We start from the raw sequence: 21,629 nt of genomic DNA, 5'->3' as shown, positions 1-21,629 counted from the left end.
AACAGCTCTGGATCTTTTGTTATATTTTGCTTTGTTGCTCATTTGCTTTAGGAATGACACAGTTCTGGCCGTTGTCAGAGTGACAAGAATGGCTACAGTAGTTGCCTGTTTTGTCAACAGTGTTTTGGAAGAGATCAGAGAGTTTTGCAGTGGTGAGACATGACAGGATCCAGCCTTTATAACAACACAAGAGGAAGATGGACTTCCTCCTGAATTTTGACAGCAGCACCAAGGAGGAAGGAGGCCCACCCCACCGAGGGGCTCACCTTTTACCGAAGCGTTGCACGGCGGCAGCCTGCAGCTGGCATTGCCCCGGCTCTCTGCGTCCCGCCGCCAGCCCGGTCGGGCGCGGGACGTAGGAGGTGTGCGAGCCGGGATGGCGGAGGGGGAGGACCGGAGGAAGGTGCCGTGCTTGGTGGCCCTGGGGCGGGGCTGCCGTAGCGCCTCGCCTGTGCATTGGGTCTAGATTCATACATAAATATAGCCGGGGTGGGCTCGCCACACTCCTCTCCCCCCTGCCCCCAACCCAGGAAGAGAGCGGGGGAGAGAAATAAGAAGGGGGGGAAGGAAAAAAAAAAAAAAAGAAATAAAAAAAAAATCATCCCAGTGAGGTCATTTCAATGAGAGCGCAGGAGGCGATCAGACAAGGTCGACTTTTCCGGAGGAGGCGCAGCCCCTGAGGAGCGTGGTGCTGCATACCGACGGCCGCGCTGCCCAGCCGCCCGCCGCGCCCCGTCCCCGCCGCCGGGCCGGCACCTTGGAGAGCTCCGCGGCGGCGGGGCCGCGCTCGCTGCCGGCGCGGCGCTGCGCGGCGCTGCGCGGGGCTGCGCGGGGTTGCGCGGGGCCCGGCGGCGCCGGGGCCGCCCCGCCGCCCCCTCGGCAGCGCCCGCCGGCCGCGGATGCGCCGCTCCGCCCCGGTTGCCGGCGAAGGAAGAAAAGTTTGGGGGCGACTTAGGGCCTCGGGAGCGTCGGAGGAGAAGGAGGATGCGCGGTTTCCCCGGCTGATCGGGAAGGAAGGATGACCGAGGGACGATGTGCACCAGCAGCCAGATCATCGGGAGCCTCCTGGTGCTCTCCGTGCTGGAGATAGGGTTAGGGGTGTCCAGCGTGGCCGTGGGGGCGGTCAGTTTCAGCCTGGTCCTCACAGAGAATAAACCTCAGCTGGGAGACTCTTCTCCGGTATGGAGCGGGGTGTGTGTACGTTAGCCATTTCACTCTCTCTTTAACTCTTTATGGTGATGATCAGACCCTGCGAAGGCATCCCCCTCCCTTCCCTTCCCTTCTTCCCTTCCGCGTGTGCATGCTGCGCCGAGAGCCTCGCCGGGACCATTTCCGATGTGCATGGGGTACAGTCTGCATACTCGTGGGACGTGGGGGGAGGCACGGGGAGGGGGGGGGGGGGGGAGAGATGTATGTGTGTGTTGGGGGGGTGGCTGGGAGACCCCTTCTTTCTCGGTCCTTTTCATTTTTCAATTTTGCTGTGAACAATTGAACTTTCTGTGAACCCATTCTCACACCAGGGAAAGCCCGATGCCTCGAGTGGAACACAGGCTGTAGCTTACGATCTTTATATTGACTGTGAGTTTTGCTTTTTAAAACAGAACAGCCCTGTCCCTTATGACGAGACTGTCAAAAGGTGTTTTAAAATAATGTCAAGGGTATGCCAGCTGAGTTCTGAGCTTTTGGAGGAAAAAGAAAAAGAGGAAATGGGAAGGAAAAGGAAAGATGTGTTCTCACGATCTGGGCATCCTGAGCTTCTTGTTCATTTTACAAAAAAATCAAACACCAACAACTGGTTAATAGAAGCATCTTGTTCATATCACATTTCTTACTTCTCAGAACCCTTTCTTATATTTTCAGTTTGAGATATGCATGTTTCTAGGAAGAATTTTCCTCCAAATGGTTCTTTATATTTATGAAACAAAGAGTAGGAAATATTGAATATTCAGCCTAAACATGAGTGGGCATTTTTCAACTCCAAAGCTGGTTTTGGCCAGCTTGGATTGTACAGCAGTATTTCTAAAAGGATTGTTTGCTTTGCTTGAGATAAGATGATAAATGCAAAACACTCTTGGTTATTCATCAGAGTAACCTCCTGTAATTTATAGAATCATTCTGACAAAGTGCTTCATGTAATATTCTCATTGTCAATAATTATTAATTATTGACAACAGTCATAAATATTTTGGGCAGGATAAAAACACACACTTATAAATCTGTACTGCAGAACAGGTAGGTGAGAAATGAGAATGAAGACCAGATAAGACAGTGGCCAACAGGTAATGATATTATCAAAATCACTTCAAAGAGGGAGATTTCTGATCATTGCTGATAAATACAAAAGATTACTCAAAAACAGTGTCTCTCTGCAGATTTAATGACAGAAGGCATTATCCTGGGCTTCACTGAAGTCAAAGAGTTTTGACCAGTCAGTGTGATCAGTATTTTATGCAGGGATTGCATTCTGTGACAACGCTATCACAGCTGATACCATTTCATGACGATGCACATTTCCTGCACAACTGCCTCATTCATTTCTATGGTTTCTGTTGCCCCAGCGTTTGTACTAGCCATAGATCAAGATCCTGTTACATTAGATGTTGGCTCCAAAGACCTTATAATCAAAGCAAGGGACAGATGTGGGATGAAAGGATGTAAGGGAGTATAAAGAAACAACAAACCAAAATTGATTGGTGAAACAGGTGGTTGCATTAACACACCAGCAGTCTGGCTGATTTCAAGCTGTTCGTAGGTACAGTTTGAGAGAGGAATAAGACAGAGGACAATGAAGTGATTTTGCAGACGTTTGCGGGAAATTCTGCCCATATGTGAGTGCAGAGGCATGGAAGGGAACCCAAAGGGACTTGTAACAAGTGGGTGAAGGATGCCCACAGTCAGAGCCAGGAGAGGCAGGCATCCACTGCTAGGAACTGTGCAAACAACTGCAGGTTGGGTAGGCAGAGAGAGGCGACAAAGACACCGTAAAGTGGAAGCAAGCAGCTTCTGCTTCACATAGAAGAGGAAATGAGAAATCACAGCGGTACGCAGAGTGGGGTGACATGGTTATAAAGGTTTACTTTGCTTTGAACTATATATCTTTGGTCTAGATTGTCACCACTATGGCACCCTCTTTGTACTATTCCAATAGTTCAAATTGTCTGTTAGGTTGTTTCCTTCTGACTAGAGGACTAGCAGGTGAGACAGGACTGGAAGGGGCCAGAGATCTACTGTTCTCCAGGGATGCTTAGGGCCGTGGGTAACTAGGTCCAAATTAAAACAACCAGAGAAAGGTTTGTTTGCACACTCCTCTGAATTTCCTGCTGCAGAAGTGGCATAATCCTCCTGTCTGTTCACTGGATCTTACACTGAGCTCATGCTGCCTGTATTAAAGAATATGTTTTGCATAAAATATATTATTTTTTTTTCCAATTCACACTCTTGAATCAAGTTTTTCCTTTGAGAAATGAACATTAATGTTCTTTTCTTTCAGGAAAAGAAAGGGACATTAAAGGAAAAACTAATATTTTGACATGTTAGTATGCAAAACGCTGGAGTTAATTGAACAGTATCATGTGTCCTGTTGTAATATACCTGGAAATATACTGAAAACTTTTGACCCTGTTCTATCCTTTTATGTGGGTGGAACTCAGCAGAGGCCCAAGTTCATAAGGAAGTAGATGAAGATAGCATCACCATGGAAACCTTAACCTGAATTCCTAAAATTTGGGCATCTTAAAATCATGTACATTGTATCTCCTATAATTGCCTCCATTTGATGCTTTGCATTTAACACACATTAGCTTTCTTCTTAAAAGAGTTGTTCTTATTGTTCACCATCTTCATTCAGACAGATAATTTACTAACGTACCTAACTCTAAGCATGTGAATCCCACCCATAGGATTAGAGATACAGGGGAAGTTAAGCACGGGCTGAAGCGCTCTGATCATTACATGCCCTGCATTATGTATAAGCAAGCCAGGGAAAGTGGAGTAGACAAGAATGAAGAAATGGAAAGCCTAGACAATGTCTACATCAAAAATGTATGGAAATGGTGAAACAGTTTCAAAATTTGTTGTTCTCATTGGAGTTGTTCTGGGTTAAGATAGTAAGATTTGTTTAAAAAGTAGCCAAAAGAAACCAACTGAAGGTGTGACTGACTTCTCAAATTATGTGGAGCATGTGGAGATGACTACCCAATTTGTTTTACAGCATATCCAATCTGTTCTTTTTAAAATAGGCCATGGCTGCTAAATTGCAAAAAAAAAAAAAAAAAAGTACAGTCCCATATAGCCTAAGCTGAACGTGCTGTTGTTTTCTGGATTTTCTTTCTGTTTGTCGTGATTGTATTGGTATAATCTACTCCACAGGCTGTACTCAGTGCCTCTCAGACTTCTTTTTTCCAGATATTGAGGTATAAAATCCACCATTCTAATTCAGTTACATGACGTACTTTAGAAATGATCCAACCAATGAGCATACGGAACTGCTAACGCTAACATAGCAAGAATGACAGCATCCATAACAAAGGCTTTTGCACAAACAAAAAAAAAATCAGAAGATAATAATTCAAAAAGTATTCACAGGTATTTTTAAATGGTCACATACTTTTCCATCTATATTTAGAACTTAATGGTTTCATCGCTATCACTAGGAGTAGTGACTATATATTCACACACACATATGTATATGTATATGTCTCTAAGTCTCATTTATTCTTCAGTGGTGTGTAAATTCTTGCTATAAATGAGATTCTTTCACAGAGAGAGATAATAAGAGACAAAAGCCACATCTTTAGTCAAATATGCCATCTATCTTCATATGCAAGAGAGATACCTGATGGTTCACTTCTGGCAATGCCCCTCAGGAGTAACAGTTTCGTCCCTTATAAAGACAAATACCTAAATGTATTTGAGAGACACACCTTCTCTGGATGTTGGTCGGTCTGTCTGTCTGTAGGGGCAGAGTTATTGTTTGTGATTTTAGCACAGTGGAAGTCTGCCTGCCCATTAAAAACCTGCATTTATAGTTTGGTTACAGAAATTTGCTCCAAGTTGGCACTTCAAATATTTGATTTGAAGGATTTGAAGAAAAAGGGTCAGTCAGTATGGAACTCTCTCCCAGAGCAAGAACATCATTTTAGACTGTTAAATCAATGTTGGTGGCCTAAATTTTTAAAACATTAAATTTTGCATCTAGTTTTTACTGCTGCCAAGTTTCCTTTGGAAAGAACAGTCAAACTATTTTTTTTTTTTTATTTCAAAAGAACACTAAAAAATTCACATTATTGTTTAGTATGCAGACAAAATGCAGATGTGATCCTACTTTATTTTAACATGTGCATTGCATTTTCATCAAACTGACCATAATTCTAGCTGGCTCCTGCTCCTGATGAAATGAATCGCAGCACTCAGTGAGCTCAGTGGAAGCTGGAGAGAATTCTGTACCTATAGATGAGGGAGGATGCACCAAGCGTGGGAGCTTCTTGCCTTGCATGGAACCAGGACAGTTCACTCCAGCTGAGAAGTCTTTCAGTAGGTTTTCTTTATCATTCACACACTGCAGAAGCCTAAACCAATCTGGAAGACGGTCTGTCCATGGGGACTTGTAGTTCATACGTTGCATTTAAGAGGATCTGTTGAATACAGACTGACTTAAGCATATGCTTACATGTTTTGCTAAGATAAGACCTTAGTTCACCTGCAGGGAATAACTAATTTATTGATTTTTGAGACGAAAGCAGTCATACTCTAAATATTTGATACAAAACCAACAAAAAGCATTATTTACAAAAAGCATTATTTACTATTTGTTATTCCGATAGGCCCTAAACAAGTAAATAAATATTATTATTTTGTGCTGAGAATTTGAGTGTTTTTCCCAATGACCAGAGGTTTTTTGAATCACTGATGGCAGGTAGACCGTCAGGTTCAGAGATCCACTTCTAAACTTCCTTGAGTGTTTCTAAAAACCATTTCCCATTTTTAAAGCATCTCTGCAGGCCCAGAAGCAGACGAATGGAAACACTAATCACAGGGACTGGGATGGAATTTAAACTGCTTGAATACGGCTTGAATTAGTGGGAATTGTAGCCCCACCTGAGCTGACATGACCAAAGAGCACACTTCCAGGTCAAGGTATTAGCCCGGATTAGAAATGTTTTAACACTATGTCCCACATCAAATAGCAGAACCCCCCTCAGCATGACAAATTTGGTAGGACACAGGGTGGGCTGTGGCAATGCTGTTGCTTCTGGTCCTGGATGACTTGTAGCCAGCTTGACATTCCTGTCCCCACAACCCCTTACATGGGACAACCACATCATTAGAAGTTTCCATCCCCCTTTTGCAAAGATTATTGTGTTTCTCTATGGAGGTAACAGGCAAACCTACTACCTAGGCTCGCTCTTTCTTGCCCGTTGTCATTTTTGTCTAGTTTGATGGCTTTGTTTTCATGAGTGGATTCTGTGCCCTTTATGTCTGCACTGAGAAAACTTAACCCTTGTTCTGAAATACTGCTTTGAAGAAGAGTTACAATTAGAGATACCCTCTCTGCTCAGTGTTATGGAGTTCAGCTTTTTTCTCATTTGGATGGTGTTGAAACAACAAGATTATTAAATAGAATGATGGTCCTTTCTAGACATTATTAATTTCAAAATCACGGATATTCTCATTGTAGTCACATGTTTATACAGTTTTAGTGTAAAACACAGATTTTCTGGTCTGCCACCTGACAAGAGTAGATAGAAATGAAGCTGTTGATTCTGTCTTGATGGCTTATTCTTCCAAGTGGGGGATTATTTGAATAGGTATGATATGCTTGCATTTTCACTGTGTAATAATCAAGTTTGGAATAATTTTCCTTCCTTTATTTCACCAGATACATATGGATGACCCAGAATGCTGGAGGGCTTTCCACAGAGTGTATGTAGTTTGGGCTTCTTTGTCATGAACAATAACTAGGGATCAAACAGTCCTTATATTCAACAGGTTTTCTCTACTATTTGCTTCAGTCTCCCTCCAGAAAGATTTTCCATAGACAGTTTTCATTTCCTCAAGGGAATTACACTCTCCATTGCTTTTGCCTCCTCAAAACAGAAGAAAGAAAGGTTTCTTAGCTTCAACATACAAAATAAAAATAGTTTCTTTTCTTCTGCACGATGGAAACCAACAAATCTGTGGCTGTCTGCAGCTATCACTGAAACTGAACCTTTTTTTCAGACTACCAGTAAGAAAGCCTCCGTTTTTCCCATGAGAAAGTGAAAGAGGCCAAGTCCTTTTTTTCCAGAAAATATGAAATAGGGATGGATCCAAACCACAGAACTTGAATCTAAATTGAGATTTCAGCCTCCTTACCGAAATTTCTGGGTATTTGGATCTGAGGTTTTGCTTCAAACCCATATTTAATATAAAGTAAATCAAAGCAGGCTAAAAATAAACATTCTCCTTTTCTGGGAGGTCCTTGGTTCTTTATTCCAAAGTTTGACAGACCAAAAGACAGATTTCCACCATTTATCAGCAGTCCTGGCTAACCAGGGAGGTTCCAGCTGACTGGAGGTTAGCATATGTGACACCCATCTACAAGAAGGGCCACAAGGAGGATCTGGACCCTATCAGTCTGACCTCAGTGCCGGGGAAGGTTATGGAACAGATTATCTTGAGTGCTGTTATGTGTCACATACAGGACAACCAGGCAATCAGGCACAGTCAGCATGGGTTTATGAAAGGCAGATCCTGCTTGACTAACTTGGTTTCCTTCTACGACAAGGTGACCTGCTTAGTGGATGAGGGAAAGGCTGTGAATGTTGTCTACCTAGACTTTAGTAAATACACAGTACTGTGTGTAAAGTTTAAATGGTATGACACGTTAACATGAAGATTAAATCCTTCAGGACAGCCAAGAACAGAGAGTGGCAAGACAGCAGAGCCCCTGGTGGCTGTATTCCAGCTGGCAGTATTATAAAACAGAAGAGTTCACAATTAAAAGACAAACATGACCAAACATAGGAAATTCCTTTTGAGTCTGATTTGTACTTGCATTCTTTTTCTGGCACAAAGAACTAGTGTAGTTTCTCCTATTCACTTTTCGCTACTGCTGATCACAACACTGAGACATCAAAAAATTTACTGGATATTACTATGGCACTAACAAAAAAACTCCCCTACTCCCTAGCTATTCTATCAAAAAGCAATGATCAGAGTCAATCACATAATGTTGCGCTGACTTCCTAACCTTTCCAGAGGTCCTCACATTGAGAAGCTTGGCTAAGGCAACTCTGCATGAGTGGTGTTTCTGAGCCCCTGGTATTGCTAATGTTCTCTCTGTAAAGCAGGTTTCCACTGCTTCCAGTGAATCAGAATCCTCTGCAGCCTCAGAAGAGAGTGGTAAACTTGGGTCATCATTTTCAAAGCTTTGCATGAGGTTAATTGCCTGACACTGCGACTCAAATTCATCCATTGGTTTTAATAGCAAAATGCCTGCAATCATAAATAAATAACCACACTGGGTTTTGGGCAAGCCTTTTCTCTGTGAATGTAAATAGAATGTCGTCTAAAAACCCCCAAAATAATATTAATCCTTTGCTACAACTTAGTGCTTTTTTTCCAAGGTTGTTAACATGTTTCCAAGGTTGCTAACATGTTCAAGCACACCAGTGCATTCAGTTTCACAACTTGTCTCGTAGTCATACAATTTCTAAAACTTTAGCATGACCTTCTCAAGCTCACACAGAAGAAAGTGGAAGAATCAGGAATACCCAACTCCTCTGAGTTAGAACAGAACAGAACAGAACAGAACAGAACAGAACAGAACAGAACACAATATTTCAGTTGGCTCTCTCTTGAGTTCTTCAACTACAGAACACTTTATTCCTTGTGTATATGTATAAATATCGTAGATGTACAGAGAGAATACAGACAGACCGTGACACAATAAACTATTATCATAGAATCACAGACTCAAAGAATATTTCAAGTTGGAGGGGATCCATAAGGATCATCCACTCCAACTCCCTGCTCCTTGCAAGACTACCTAAAACTAAACCATATGACTAAGAGCATTGTCTAGAAGCTCCTTGAACTCTGACAGGCTTGGCGCCATGACCACTTCTCTGGGGAGCCTATTCCAGTGAATGACCACCCTCTCAGTGAAGAATCTTTTCCTAATGTTCAATCTGAACTTCCCCTGATGCAGCTTCATTCCATTTCCTATGGCTGGTCACCAGAGAGAGGAGACCAGCACCTCCCCCTCCTTTGCCCCCCTTGAGGAAATTGTATACTGTGATGTGGTCACCACTCAGCCTTCTCTTCTCCAAGATGAACAAGCCAAGTGACCTCAGCCGCTCTTTGTGTCTTGCCCTCAAGATCTTTCACCATCTTTTCCCTCCTCTGCACACCCTAATAGTTTGATGACCTTCTTATATTGAGGCACCCAAAACTGCACACCGTACCTGAGGCGGGGCTGCACCAGTGCAGTGTAGAGTGGGGCGTTCACCTCCCACAACCAGCTGGCTATGCACCCCAGGACACAGTTGGCCCTTTTGGCTGCCAGGGCACACTGTTGACTCATATTCAATTTGCCATTAAACCAAACCCTCAGATCTCTTTCTGTGGGGCTGCTCCCCAGCCTCTCGTCCCCCAGTTTGTATGTATAACTGGGACTACCCTGTCCCAGGTGCAGAATCCAGCACTTGATCTTGTTAAATTTCATACGGTTGGTGATTGCTCAGCTCTCTAGTCTGTCCAGATCTCTCTGTAAGGCCTCTTACCCTTGAGGGAGTCCACAGCTCCTCCTAATTTAGTACCATCGGCAAATTTACCTAATGTACATTTGACACCTGCATCCTGATCATTACTCCAGGTAGTCCCTCTGGAATACGGTAGTCATCCCTTGATTTTGAGAAGCCAGTACCTTATGGCTTGCAGATTAGCTCATTCACTGTTCTTTGGATTTCAACTGGGAAACCCCTTAGCTAATATATGTGTATATGGCACTACATAAAGGTGGCTTGGAAAGGTGTGTGTCCTGTCCTTGAAAAACAGTAAAGAATAGCAGAACTGCCCAAACTGGTGGGTTCTAACACTGAGTGAATCTGTAATTGGCTTGTTGCTCTTTTGGTCATATGCAACTTGTTCACTACACTCCCTTCTGGCTAGCAAAGACTGTAGAACAGAAATAGAAAGTCTTCACTGACGGAAATCAATGGTGAAAAAGCCATGAACACTAACAGGAGCACAATTAGAGCCTTCTTGAAAAAATGGGTGACCTACTCTTTCACCTTTGAAGGTAAATTATCAAAACCCCAGCTATTTAAACTAGTTAACATACAGTTGTTACAAGTTGAAACGATCTTTCATGGTATCTTCCAGATTCTTTCTGTAAGCTTTCCAGAACTCATAAATTTTTCCTTATACAAAATTTTCCTTTTAGTCTTATTCAATCACTACAGAGAATTTATATTATTAATCTGCTTTATCAAATCTGACTGAAAAGAACTTAATTACAGTGATGTCTTGAGCAATTTTTTTTTTTTTGAGATTTCTGCATTAATGTTGAGATATATAAAACACTACTTTTGAAAACCTGAAGCACACCTTCAGTTGAAGGCAATCTACAATAACAGGATTGGGAGTGAGACTCCAAAACTTCACAGAAAGCCTGAGTGAAAACTTACAAGGCAGGTGTGATAGTTCTGAGCTGAAATCTCCTCTGTTTTTTGATTGTTATTCCAATGGGTGAGCTCTAGCAGCAATTCACAGTTGTATGTCCAGATCCGTTCAGCGCCACAGTCTACCTGAGCCGTCCTTCTCCATAATGGGACTGGTATTAAGCCACATCCCAAGCTTAGTGTAGAGGTAAATAATATATTAAAAAATTAACCATATTAATTGTGGGAACTGATTCAATGGGCCTAACTCAGAGTAAAAATACATCTCAAGGCTTATGCTTAGCTATATGCATGAACTACTTCAGTTGGAGGGGAATAAACCAGGTATTAAAGCACCTCCTCAACTGAGATACTGAAGTTGCAAAATTTTGGAGGGTAAATAAGATGGACATGCAATATATTACATGGACCCTGAATGCTGTATAGAAACTGCTTTTTTTTTTTTTTTTCACTTCTTATGTAACAGCCAGGTCTGTTCCATGATTTAATCCTAAATCAAGGTCAAGCAGAGCCTTTTGCTAGAAATACCATCTCAGTGCAAAAAGGATGTGGAAAAATCCAGTTTTATAACTATAAAATTACTTCCCAATAGGGGTGTAGGGTTAGCTTTACTGAAAATAAGTAGCACAGATTTCTTAATAAAGGAGTTTATGATGTATCAAAGAAATCTTTTGACAATATTACAAACACCTGGAGAAGGCCTTATTGTTTTCGTAAAACTACTGCAGTTCCTACCATGACTGCTCCCTCAGGGACTGTTGTTTCCCTTGTTAAACTTTTTTGGAGGAGGAAAAAGTGACATCAGAGAAAGTCATCAGTCTTTGACACAGGTCACTAAAAAGCATTAACATCTATTCATATCAGCTGGTAGGGGGTGTTTCTGTTTTTTTTTGTTAATTAGTTGTTGCCTAATGCTTGATGCAACAATTAGCAGACCAGTCTGTGAAAGGGAACTACATGAAAAAAGTACAGATACTTTCATGCTATGTCTCTTGCAAAGTGGGGTATCTAGAATCTGAAACAGATTTTCCTGCATGTTCAGTGTAGCCACACCGACAGATGTACTCGCATTTACACCTGCACCCAGGGAGGTGACTGAATGTCGTTCTTGCCCAGACCTCCACCGACTTGTGGACAACAATCAATGTATGATCCCTCAGTGGTTGACACTGTAGGATCAGGGCATTAAGTACCTCAGCTATGCTTGAAAGTAGATTTGGATCACTGACTACCGCCTTGCTAAACTTTTCATAAAGTTTCATAAACAGGTTTGCTTGCAATATTGGTTTTTTTTTTCATGTTTTGTTTACTTAAGCAACTTAAAAGTGGGATTTTTTTTTTCTTTTTTTATGAGTAATCATCCCCAGTCTGACTTCTCATTCCAGTTTCTTCTTCTCGGATAAGTGTGTTTATAGTTGAGTTATAAATTCCTGAAACATAAGGTTTGTGATAAAAATGCTGACAACAACTGTAACCATTGCCTAACCTACTGCTGTGGTCACCGCTACAGCAAGACAGCAGGATTTAAACTTAAGACCTTAAATGATGAAATAATTGGTATTTTTTTTCTTTGCAGTTTCTGCTTTGTGGTATATGTGGAATATTGTGCGCCAAAAAAAAATCTGGACTTGTTGTAAGTTTTTCCACTGCATATATAACGCATAAGTATCTGAATGGCATACTTATCTAACTTGAACTCCTTACTAGGGGCTTTCTGTTTCCAAGTGTTTCTGATAAAAAATCAGCAAAAATTTCAAGTCAACAGTCCAAAAAAATAATCAACATTTTGGGTTAATCAAGCAAAACAAGGCAGTTCTGAAATGGCCTGTTTAGTTCATGCCTGTTTAAGCCACACATCCCTGTTTATCCCTGTCTGGATAAATACGGATGGAAAACCTGTTGACACAAATTTATGCCAAGTCAATAAAAACTTCCCCAATAACTTCACTGGATTGTAACTTCTGTCCTTCAAAAACCCCTTTCTGTGAAGTGTGGTATGACTGGGCTGCCACCTCCGTGAGGCTGCTGACAAAGTTTAATCCTAGGTATCATAACAGTTCACTGTTTTAATAAGTTATTTTTTGCAATCAGAATCATGAATAAGCCAGTTTTTAAGTGATGGTGGATGTTTTCTGTCTTGTCTAAGAATCAGAAGTACAGTAATTTTTCTGACTGCAGCAAAATGGTGTCACAGCAGAACTTTACGTTAAAGACGTGATCCTTTTGTAAGTGACAATGTCTGGCTTAATTTTCTGTCAGCTTGATTATTCTGCCATATACAGATGGAAGTCACGTAAAACCAGCATAAGTGTGAAGGGAATCAAGATCTCTGATTATTTTTGCATATCAGTGAGTTATCCTAAACCCTTTTACAATGACAGTCTCATTTCTTAAAGCATGTGGACCATAACCAGTTTCTAAAAGCTGTCTGTTCTGGTGGTCTCACGGAATAGTCACTTCTCAGTAGACTGCAGCACACAGCCTGAATGCCACATTCCTGATGAAATTCCCATCCCAGTTGTGTACAGAAGTGGTCTGTAAGGCTCCATAAATTCCTCCTACCACAGTAGAAAAGAACATATACAAAGCTACATTGGGTAACATCAAAGGCCCATCTAGATCAACATCTGATAGGCCAGCAGTCAAGAGAAGTGAATAAGACAATAATTTAGCAGTGTCTCCATAATAAGGTCTTTTGCTGTCGAGTCATTTGTGGCTCAAGGACATCCTGAACCAGGGTGGCCTCTTTGTGATTAAAGTGATAGGAGGTCTTTAAACATGCCTCATTAATTGCAGCCTGTTTCACATCCTTCTAAAGTTCCCAGAAACATTTTAACCAAGTTAAAAACAAAAACAAACACATAGTCACCACACTGATCTGAGCTGCACCAGACTTCTTTGTTTCTCTTGCTTCTTTGTCCAGCACGTTCACCTTGAACACTTTTGAAGTCCCCACAAAAGCTGTAGAAAGCCTCCAAACTGCTGACTGAACAAATTAGCATTGAACAGGAGGCAGAGTCAGATGGCACACAAAGCAAGAGAGATTCACTGCGAATGCATGAGGGGTTCACTCCTGAGGAGTGCTGAGAAACTGCACAATAGAAAATTAAGACATATTCTGCCATGTTACTGTTTTGAATGAAGCGCTGGAAATCAAAAGATTCTGTGTCCTAGTAGTCCTCCCATTGACTAGCTTTTAACATGAACAACTCGTTCTACCCAACTTTATCTTACATGCAACATCAATCTTAACCCTTGTACGCCAGAAGGTATTGTGTTCCCTTGGAGCTCTGTGGGAGCTAAAGGAGATAAAAATGAGTGTCTGTGTAGTGTTTTGCAGCCCATGATGCTATCAAAGCATTGGATTATGGTTAGTCTCATTTTTATATGAATGATTCTGTCTCTGATAAATGCTACTGTGTCATAACCTCTCTTGTCTTTCCTGACAGATGATACTTTTCTCTGCCTGTTGCATCTGTGGACTAATTGGAGGAATCCTAAATTTTCAATTTCTTCGTGCTCTGACAAAGAAGTCGTCCGCTCTCTATTCTTTGCATCTTGCCTCCATGTCTCTTGCATGCATTGGAATTGGTGGTTGCACCCTTTCTTCATGGCTCACTTGTCGGCTAGCCAGCTATGAACAAAGGCGAATGTTCTCAGAAAGAGAACATTCATTGCATCACTCTCATGAAATGGCAGAAAAAGTGAGTTGTGTGTCCTCCTTTATTTGTTCTGCTAGTCCTAAAATGCTACTGTATGTGTTAACATTTACAATTGGGAAGAGATGTATTCAGTTTGCAGTTTTATATGAGAAAGAGCTTCTGGGAAACGAAACGCTGCCATTCTGTGTAAGCTTTATTATGTTGCATTATATGGAACTATTTTTAGGTACTGTATATTTGCAGTACATCCATTTCAATGAAGTACATCCATTTTCAACATAATTCCATTGTATAGCCGTTCAAGGGCTTAGCTGCTAAATATAGCATTCCATAAATAATTGGAAGCCTTATTAATATGGATTATCATGTATTGTACTGTGAAAAAGCACAGAATGCTTTCTGTAACCACATCATTGCATGCTTCAAGGATTTAATCAATTTCTTCCTCTCCCAAGTACTCAGCTTATAAAGCAGGCTATTTAAACACAAAAGCCACAGTTCACAAACCTAGATGACTAAACCTAAGCAACTAAGGGCATATTTAGACACCTAAATGAAACTGGTCCGATTCGCAGCAGCACCGAGCATTTACAGCATTTACTGCTCTTCTCTGTTAAAAGGAAGCTTACCAAGGTGTCTAGGTCCATGTTTAGGGGCTGAAACTTAAGCTCCCAAAGTCGAGCGTTTAGGGCCAAAAGAATTAATGGAAAAGAATTCTTGAAATCAGCTCCTTGGAGTTACAGATCTGATTCCTATTTGAGAAGTAAAATGTTCATTGACACCCTGTGCTTTACATTTGGACTTCTTATCCCATGCCTTTCATTTGAGAAATGAGTAGAGAAGGGAGCAAAAGTCATCTGCCCATCTAAACCTCCACGTGCAAGTTTGCATTACAGTTAAGTTGAACAGTCTGTATCATATCTATTGAGACCTCTGAACAGCAGAGTGAGGATTAATTCACTCAGACTGTAGAATGTTTTCAGATGCCCTGACAAAATGTGATATGGCATTTAATTGTCCATTAAGTAAAAATTACTTGTCGCTATTCTTTGGTTTCTTAACTGAGAGGAGACTCCAAGCAGAAATAAAGACTGAATTCACCTTAGAGGATATTTGAAACATGTTTTGAAAAGTTAAATAGTATAGGTTACAACAGCAATAAAACAGGGTGATAAACTCAAGGGAAGAGATACACATTTCTCCCTCTCATTTTAAAATGAAGCAGAATTCTGTTGAGCTATGTGGGCAAGTATGACCATGGCCTTGCAGATGGTAGGCTAGATCCTGCCTTTCAAAGATGCTCGTGCCCTAACAAGGACAAAGATGAAGCCCATTTGGGAGAAAAAGAGAGAGGCTGAAAATGACCATGTATAGCAGTAGTTCGCTGCCTCCTTTCCTGGCCTGATGACCTACTGAGCTTTTAGACACTTAGCAGTGAGGACTGCCAGGTGCCCACTTATCTTGGGGGAAGGGGCGTGATGCATGTGCAGAGCAACCCTATTGCACATGCTCAGCGAATGTGGGATGCGCCCCACCAACGGTGGACTCCCTGCACGTGTGTTGTAGCACCAAGTATGCATGTGTAGATGGTCTGATCTGGGACTTCATAGACCTACAGCCTGCAGATGGTCTGCTGCTGGCAGGTGTGAGTACATTAGCTCCAGGCATGCCCCTAAACAATAATGAGGCTACTTAAAAACTTACATTAAATTAGGCCCTGATTTAGAAAATAGCTTTAAAGTGTTTGATATATAAGACTATTTTGTATATTTATACTGATATACAGTAATATAGACATGTACTGCATGTGCATTTGTTTGTGCTATATTTATTGTATAATTGTTATATTTATATTAGAGATTGAGGGGTATTGAAATAACCGACCTGCCCAGCTGCCCGGTGGTTCCCCCGACACCAGAGTTACCTCCAAGGTACGCTGAACACTAGGGAGCTACCATGTTGTTATGTCACTTCAGGAAGGGCCACCTCTAAGAGCAAGTCATAGTTTCAGCTAATCAAAGTTGGCTGATGCTGTGATGTCACTCTGAGTCAGGAATGGTGCTTCCAGGTAGTGACATAATTCTACGTGGTGAATGCTGCAATCTGGAAGTAAGTTGAGTATTTAAAATATTCACCCTAGTTATAGACATCCAAATGCTCCTATTTGGATGTTGCCACCATTGACTCACTCTGCTTCTAATCTGTGTGCTCCTTCATTTCTTGAATTCGGCAACATTTTTTTAATTCATTAATACTTTTATTTTTGAAAATAGAAATATTGGGGAAATAAATGGTTTTCAATGCTTTCTGAAATTATGATGATATTCTAATAGATGATGTCTGCAGAGGATTTAAGTGATAAAGCTGACAAAAGGAAACTTACACTCACTCATGAGTAGCCTTCTGACAGATCATTACTATCAACCTGTGGTTGATACGGCTTTGGTATTCTTGGTCCCTTTCCCAGTTGACTGATATCTTCAGCATAGATCAACAAAGGATTTAGGCACCTACAAAGAGGAATAACATAGTGCCTCATTTCAGAGCAGACAGGCCCCAAACTGGGATCCAGAGTCCAGTGTTAGGCATGCATGTTCCTTTTCAGTGTATGAGGAGAATAAAGCACCATACAAACACGTCCAACACCATCACCTGCCAAGTGGCGAGCTGGGTGTTAGAAAATGCTCAAAATTCAGTAAGTTTATACACTGTATTTTGTTTGAAGCTTACGCTTGATTTAGGTGTATTAATTGGCAAGGCTACTTGGTTTGATGGCCCCAAGTTTACTTTGTGGAATAGGACATCCTTTCTTTCAGAAATTGTGGAGGGAACAATTAAGTCTTGTGATCTACTTTAAAATGTAGCTGGTAACACCTGAGAGAGGAGGCACCGGTGCGTCCACTTTATGTTAAACTCTGAGTTCCTGTCTCTGCCTCCCAAACTATTTATAAATCAAATATTGTGGATTAAAAGAAGAGGGAGAAAGATTAAGACTAGGAATAAAGACCAGGTCTGAGATTTTTCTTCTCTTAATCAAGAATCTCAGATACTACGCTATAGAGTTAGGCTTACTCTTTCTGATTTTCTCTCTCTGTTTCACCCAGTGAATCTTGCTTTACGTACTTCATAAAAACTTCCACAAGAAGGAGGCCAAACAAATCCCTTTTCTTCCACATTTTCTCCAAGTGTACCTAGGAGGTAGAAGAGGTGAATTTAATCTGCATGGAACGCAGAGAAGAGCTTCTGGTTCTCATGCACACATTTTAGAACTAGCCCAACAGTGGCACCTCTACCTCATCTACCTGAATTTTAAAAGGAATAGACCAAACTGCATTTTTATGTGCGCCCATTCCTCTTGGCATAGTTGGATGTTCTCTGGGATCTGCCATTGGACATAAGCAGCAGATCGCTTCATTTCTGCATCCGGATTCAATTTGGTATGAAATAGGCTTAGGACTGCTCAGAATAAGGCAGTTCTGAGCATAAACTCTATGTGTCTTTGCAGCCTTGAAGGTCAGAGATCTGCTTAATTAGTGTAGCCATCTCCAGGCTTAGACAGCTGCTAAGTAGGTATTGTTTGGATTGCAATTTGAGAATTAGAAAATCTAACTCCAACCAAATTTTGGTTTAGGTGCTTTAGGATTCTGACTCATTATCAGGTCAGCTTCCTCCAGGGTGACTCATCTGCCACTTGAGTAGCAATTCCTGAACTGCTAAAAATTGTAGTCCGGCATATTAAGGGAAAACCAAAATCAGTCCCATCCCAAGGCAAGCAGTCAAACCCCTCTTTAGATCCAGACCTACTTCCCAAATGTCTATCCCAGCTAGCATCGAATGGCATCTGTTTGTAGCATGTCAGCACAGAAAAAGGTTTGAATGGAAATGAAGACTTAATTACCATCTTGTTCCTTTGTAGATTACCACACAAGCTTGAGTTGATTCACTTTCAAAGGATAACAACACAAAACTTGCACGGATGCCATCAATGCTGTACATGTGGTCTGAGAGTAATGTCCAAGTCAATCAGTATCAATGAGTCTATCACCTTTCAAATGTACTTAATTTATGTAGGAAGAAATGTGATTTCTTTTTTTTTTTTTTTACAGTGAGATTTATCAAGCCAAATAAAAAGCATAAAATTTTTCTGACTGTTTGAAATCCAGAGTTTGTTAATTTTTTGTTACAACCTTAGCTAACTGAATTTCAAACACCATAAAATAATTGTAATTTTAATCAGTGTTTTCTATTCTTGTTCCAGGAAATGACAGACAACCTAAGCAATGGTGGCCCACATCTGATTTATAATGGAAGTGTATATTAAGAGATTTTAAAAAGTTCCATGGAGAGAAGTGGTTTTAGAATTTTCTTCAGGAAAAAAATAAACTCCAGGAAACTGAGAAAATGGAACTACCTTAGCTTTTATGGCTCAAATGTCACAACTGCAAAACAGCACAGTTGCATTTCCCTTTTAGAAACATGTTCAAAATTTGTCTCCTAAACATTTTGCGGATATACAATATTTATTCACTTCCTGGCTACTCTCTTTTGGTTTGGGTTTTTTTTTGTTGTTGTTGTTTTTTTTTTTTTCTCTGAATAACTTTTCAGAATTGTGATAGCATTTGAAATAGACTTCTCAAGACTCTTCTCATGGAGACTCAAAAACCAGAAAAAAATAATTAAACTGGACCACATTTATCCGGTCACAGGATTCCTAAAGAGAAGAGAAGAGGGCATAGGAAGGGTGGCTTAGGGGAATCTTTTTCTCCTCCCCACTTAGCAGCATCTGGTGTAATATGATGGCTTCAGATCATGTGGCATGGTACCAGCAACACATCTGCACAGTCCCTCTCCCCACATTGTGAATGCATCCAGCCTCTGTTTTCCCAGTAGATCGTATCAAAAGAGTGCAAATTACTCTTCCAAAAGGCTCCCATTTCACATTCAGAGTGTAAATGAACAGTGTGCTGAAAACAACACCGATGTCTTTGTTTTGAAAGACAGAATGCTCTAAGAATGCCATAAATCAAAACCTCAACAATGCCTTGTTGTAAAGAAATTGTAAATATTTCCAATTTGTGAATTAAGTATATTTCGTAATTTGTTCATAAAAGATGACAAATAAAATGAAATATAAACCAGAGATTTTAGAGAGATCTTCTGGGTTTTTTTCTTGTTAGAAAAATCTTGCAAAGCTGAACAGTTATGTGTGCATTTTTGCACAACACATTGAAAGGTTCCCGAAGGGGTGGAGCAGGCTCAGAAAGGAGAAAAATGAAGGCCGGCCGAACAGAGGCATGGTCAAGGTCAGAACATGCTGGCGATCCTGCACACACACAATAGAGTTTGGGGTCTGTTAAAGGGACAGGTTTAGTGGTAGGGGACATGGGTTTAGGGCAACATGGTTTAGTGGTAACTTGGCAGTGCTAGATTAATGGTTGGACTTGGTGGTCTTAAAGTCTTAAAGGTCTCCTCCAACCAAAACGATTCTATGATTCTAAAGCAGTCTGTATGTCAAGGCAGCAACTTTAACTGACACCAAACTTTACTGTAGGACCTACTGACTCATGTGGCCATGAAAAACGGAAGATGTAATCCGTAACAGAGCATATCCAGCATAATGTCCATATAAAATATTCATGTAAAATCACTCATATGTTACATAGTAAGTCCATGACTGTGTTGTAAAGCCCAGCACTTCAACATGAGTTTGAGATGTGAGCATTATTGATGACTGGTTATTCATACCCATGTTCCCAGACAAGCGTGACTAGAATCTTATTATTATTCAAGCCACGCTATAAAAACCACTAGAAATTATATTAAATTGTTTTGTGAATCTATATGGTATAAAATAATCTTTAGTCCAATTATCTTAGGATTTTCTAAGTCTATAAGGGAGTTTCCCATCTAATTACAACATAGGAAACATCTTCACTGTGATTTAAGGCTCTTACTTAAACTTCATGAAAATTTGGATAGCTTATCTTGTGAGTCAAAAACTGATCCACCTTATAAGGCCTCTCTTCACTTATCTACTGTCTCAAAGGGCTTTTGAATCTTCTCTAAGCTCCTGATATACTAATATGTATTACGTACATTAGTAATCGCTAAAGAGACTGTTCCTGTTCATAAAGAATATAGATACTGTCATAACAAAATAATTAGATGTTAAGGCATCTCTACTATAGGAAAGTGCTCCCTTTGCCAGATCCTACCAGCCTTTAAACTGTCTCCCCTACTACATTCCAGCTTGTTTGGGCTCTTTATAGGTGCCATTGCCTCTTCAGCTTGATGCTCCTCTTCCTCAGCAATGGGAAACATGGGATGAATTTTTCTCAGCATCTGCTCCTTCTAGAAGCACTTTTGCTGCAGCTCTGGACTCAACTGTCAGTGGCAGGACTAGTGCCTAAATGGGCTGCAGAGTTTCATACAGGTTGAAGAAATCCGTACTGGGCATAGAACCAGAGGAAATGGTTCTGCACGATTCCCTTCCTCATTGCATCAGTACACAGAGTATAAAATTGCCTTATCAAAGAAAAGCAAGAGTAAAATAAAAAATGGTTCAAAATTCTACCTCGGAACTACCTGGCCGAGGTTCATCGTTACCTCTGTACAACTGTAAAATCACAGTTTGTACAGAGGTATCTTGTTACACTTCAGGACTAGGAGTGGTATCTTCAGATCCTGGTTTGCAATTGCAGCTCAGAATCTGCTTAGGAATGGCATGACAGGACACACCATAACATTATCCGTTTACTTATCACAAACACTTCATTTCCCAGCACAGTAGTAACAGTATGGGATGGTGCAGGGGAATGGGTGATTCTTCTGTATCCAACATAGTAGCCCAGTGCAAAAGCCACTTTGTCATGCTCTGGAAAGGAAAGGAGGATACATTTTCCAAGCTCACAATGTTTGAAGCTGTACTGTAACTTAGCAAATACAACCACACCACTTTTGCTGCTTTTCAGGGGGTGCTGGAAGAAGAGAGAAGAGATCCGGGCCCCAGAGAACAAAAGATTCAATTGTTTGGTGTTGTTTTTTTTTTTTTTTTCTTTTGCTGCCAAGCCTGTAGAATGCAGAAAAACTGGCTGGTCCCCACATTAATAAAAGCCTTGAAAATGCAAAGCTGGAATTCAAAAGACTTCGGAACAAATGTGACGAAGACGACTGCTGCTACAAAGTAGGATATAGAAAGAGGATCAAAATTCTTAAATTCAAAGTAAATTAGCATAATATATGGACGTGCTAGGGGAATTCTAGGAAATGTTTCACTGTGTTTAATGAAGTTTTGTTCCGTAAC

The 21,629-nt window shown here is 40.9% G+C and overlaps 1 protein-coding gene across 1 annotated transcript; it reads left to right on the top strand.

Annotated features, from left to right (window-relative positions):
* Positions 1-1,032: 1,032 nt before the first annotated feature.
* TMEM196 (transmembrane protein 196) lies at positions 1,033-18,647 on the top strand (the record flags this gene model as incomplete). The annotated part of the gene is made up of 4 exons (XM_082478943.1): positions 1,033-1,197; positions 12,241-12,297; positions 14,114-14,368; positions 18,585-18,647. The coding sequence occupies 4 exons, from the start codon at positions 1,033-1,035 to the stop codon at positions 18,645-18,647; spliced, it is 540 nt and encodes a 179-aa protein (XP_082335069.1).
* Between the last annotated feature and the right edge of the window lie 2,982 nt (positions 18,648-21,629).

The sequence above is a fragment of the Vanellus vanellus genome (assembly GCF_965231255.1).
Source record: "Vanellus vanellus genome assembly, chromosome: 2".
Lineage (NCBI taxonomy): Eukaryota > Metazoa > Chordata > Aves > Charadriiformes > Charadriidae > Vanellus > Vanellus vanellus.
The sequence above is the reverse complement of the archived record's forward strand: the minus strand, read 5'-3'. Positions and strand labels throughout refer to the sequence as shown.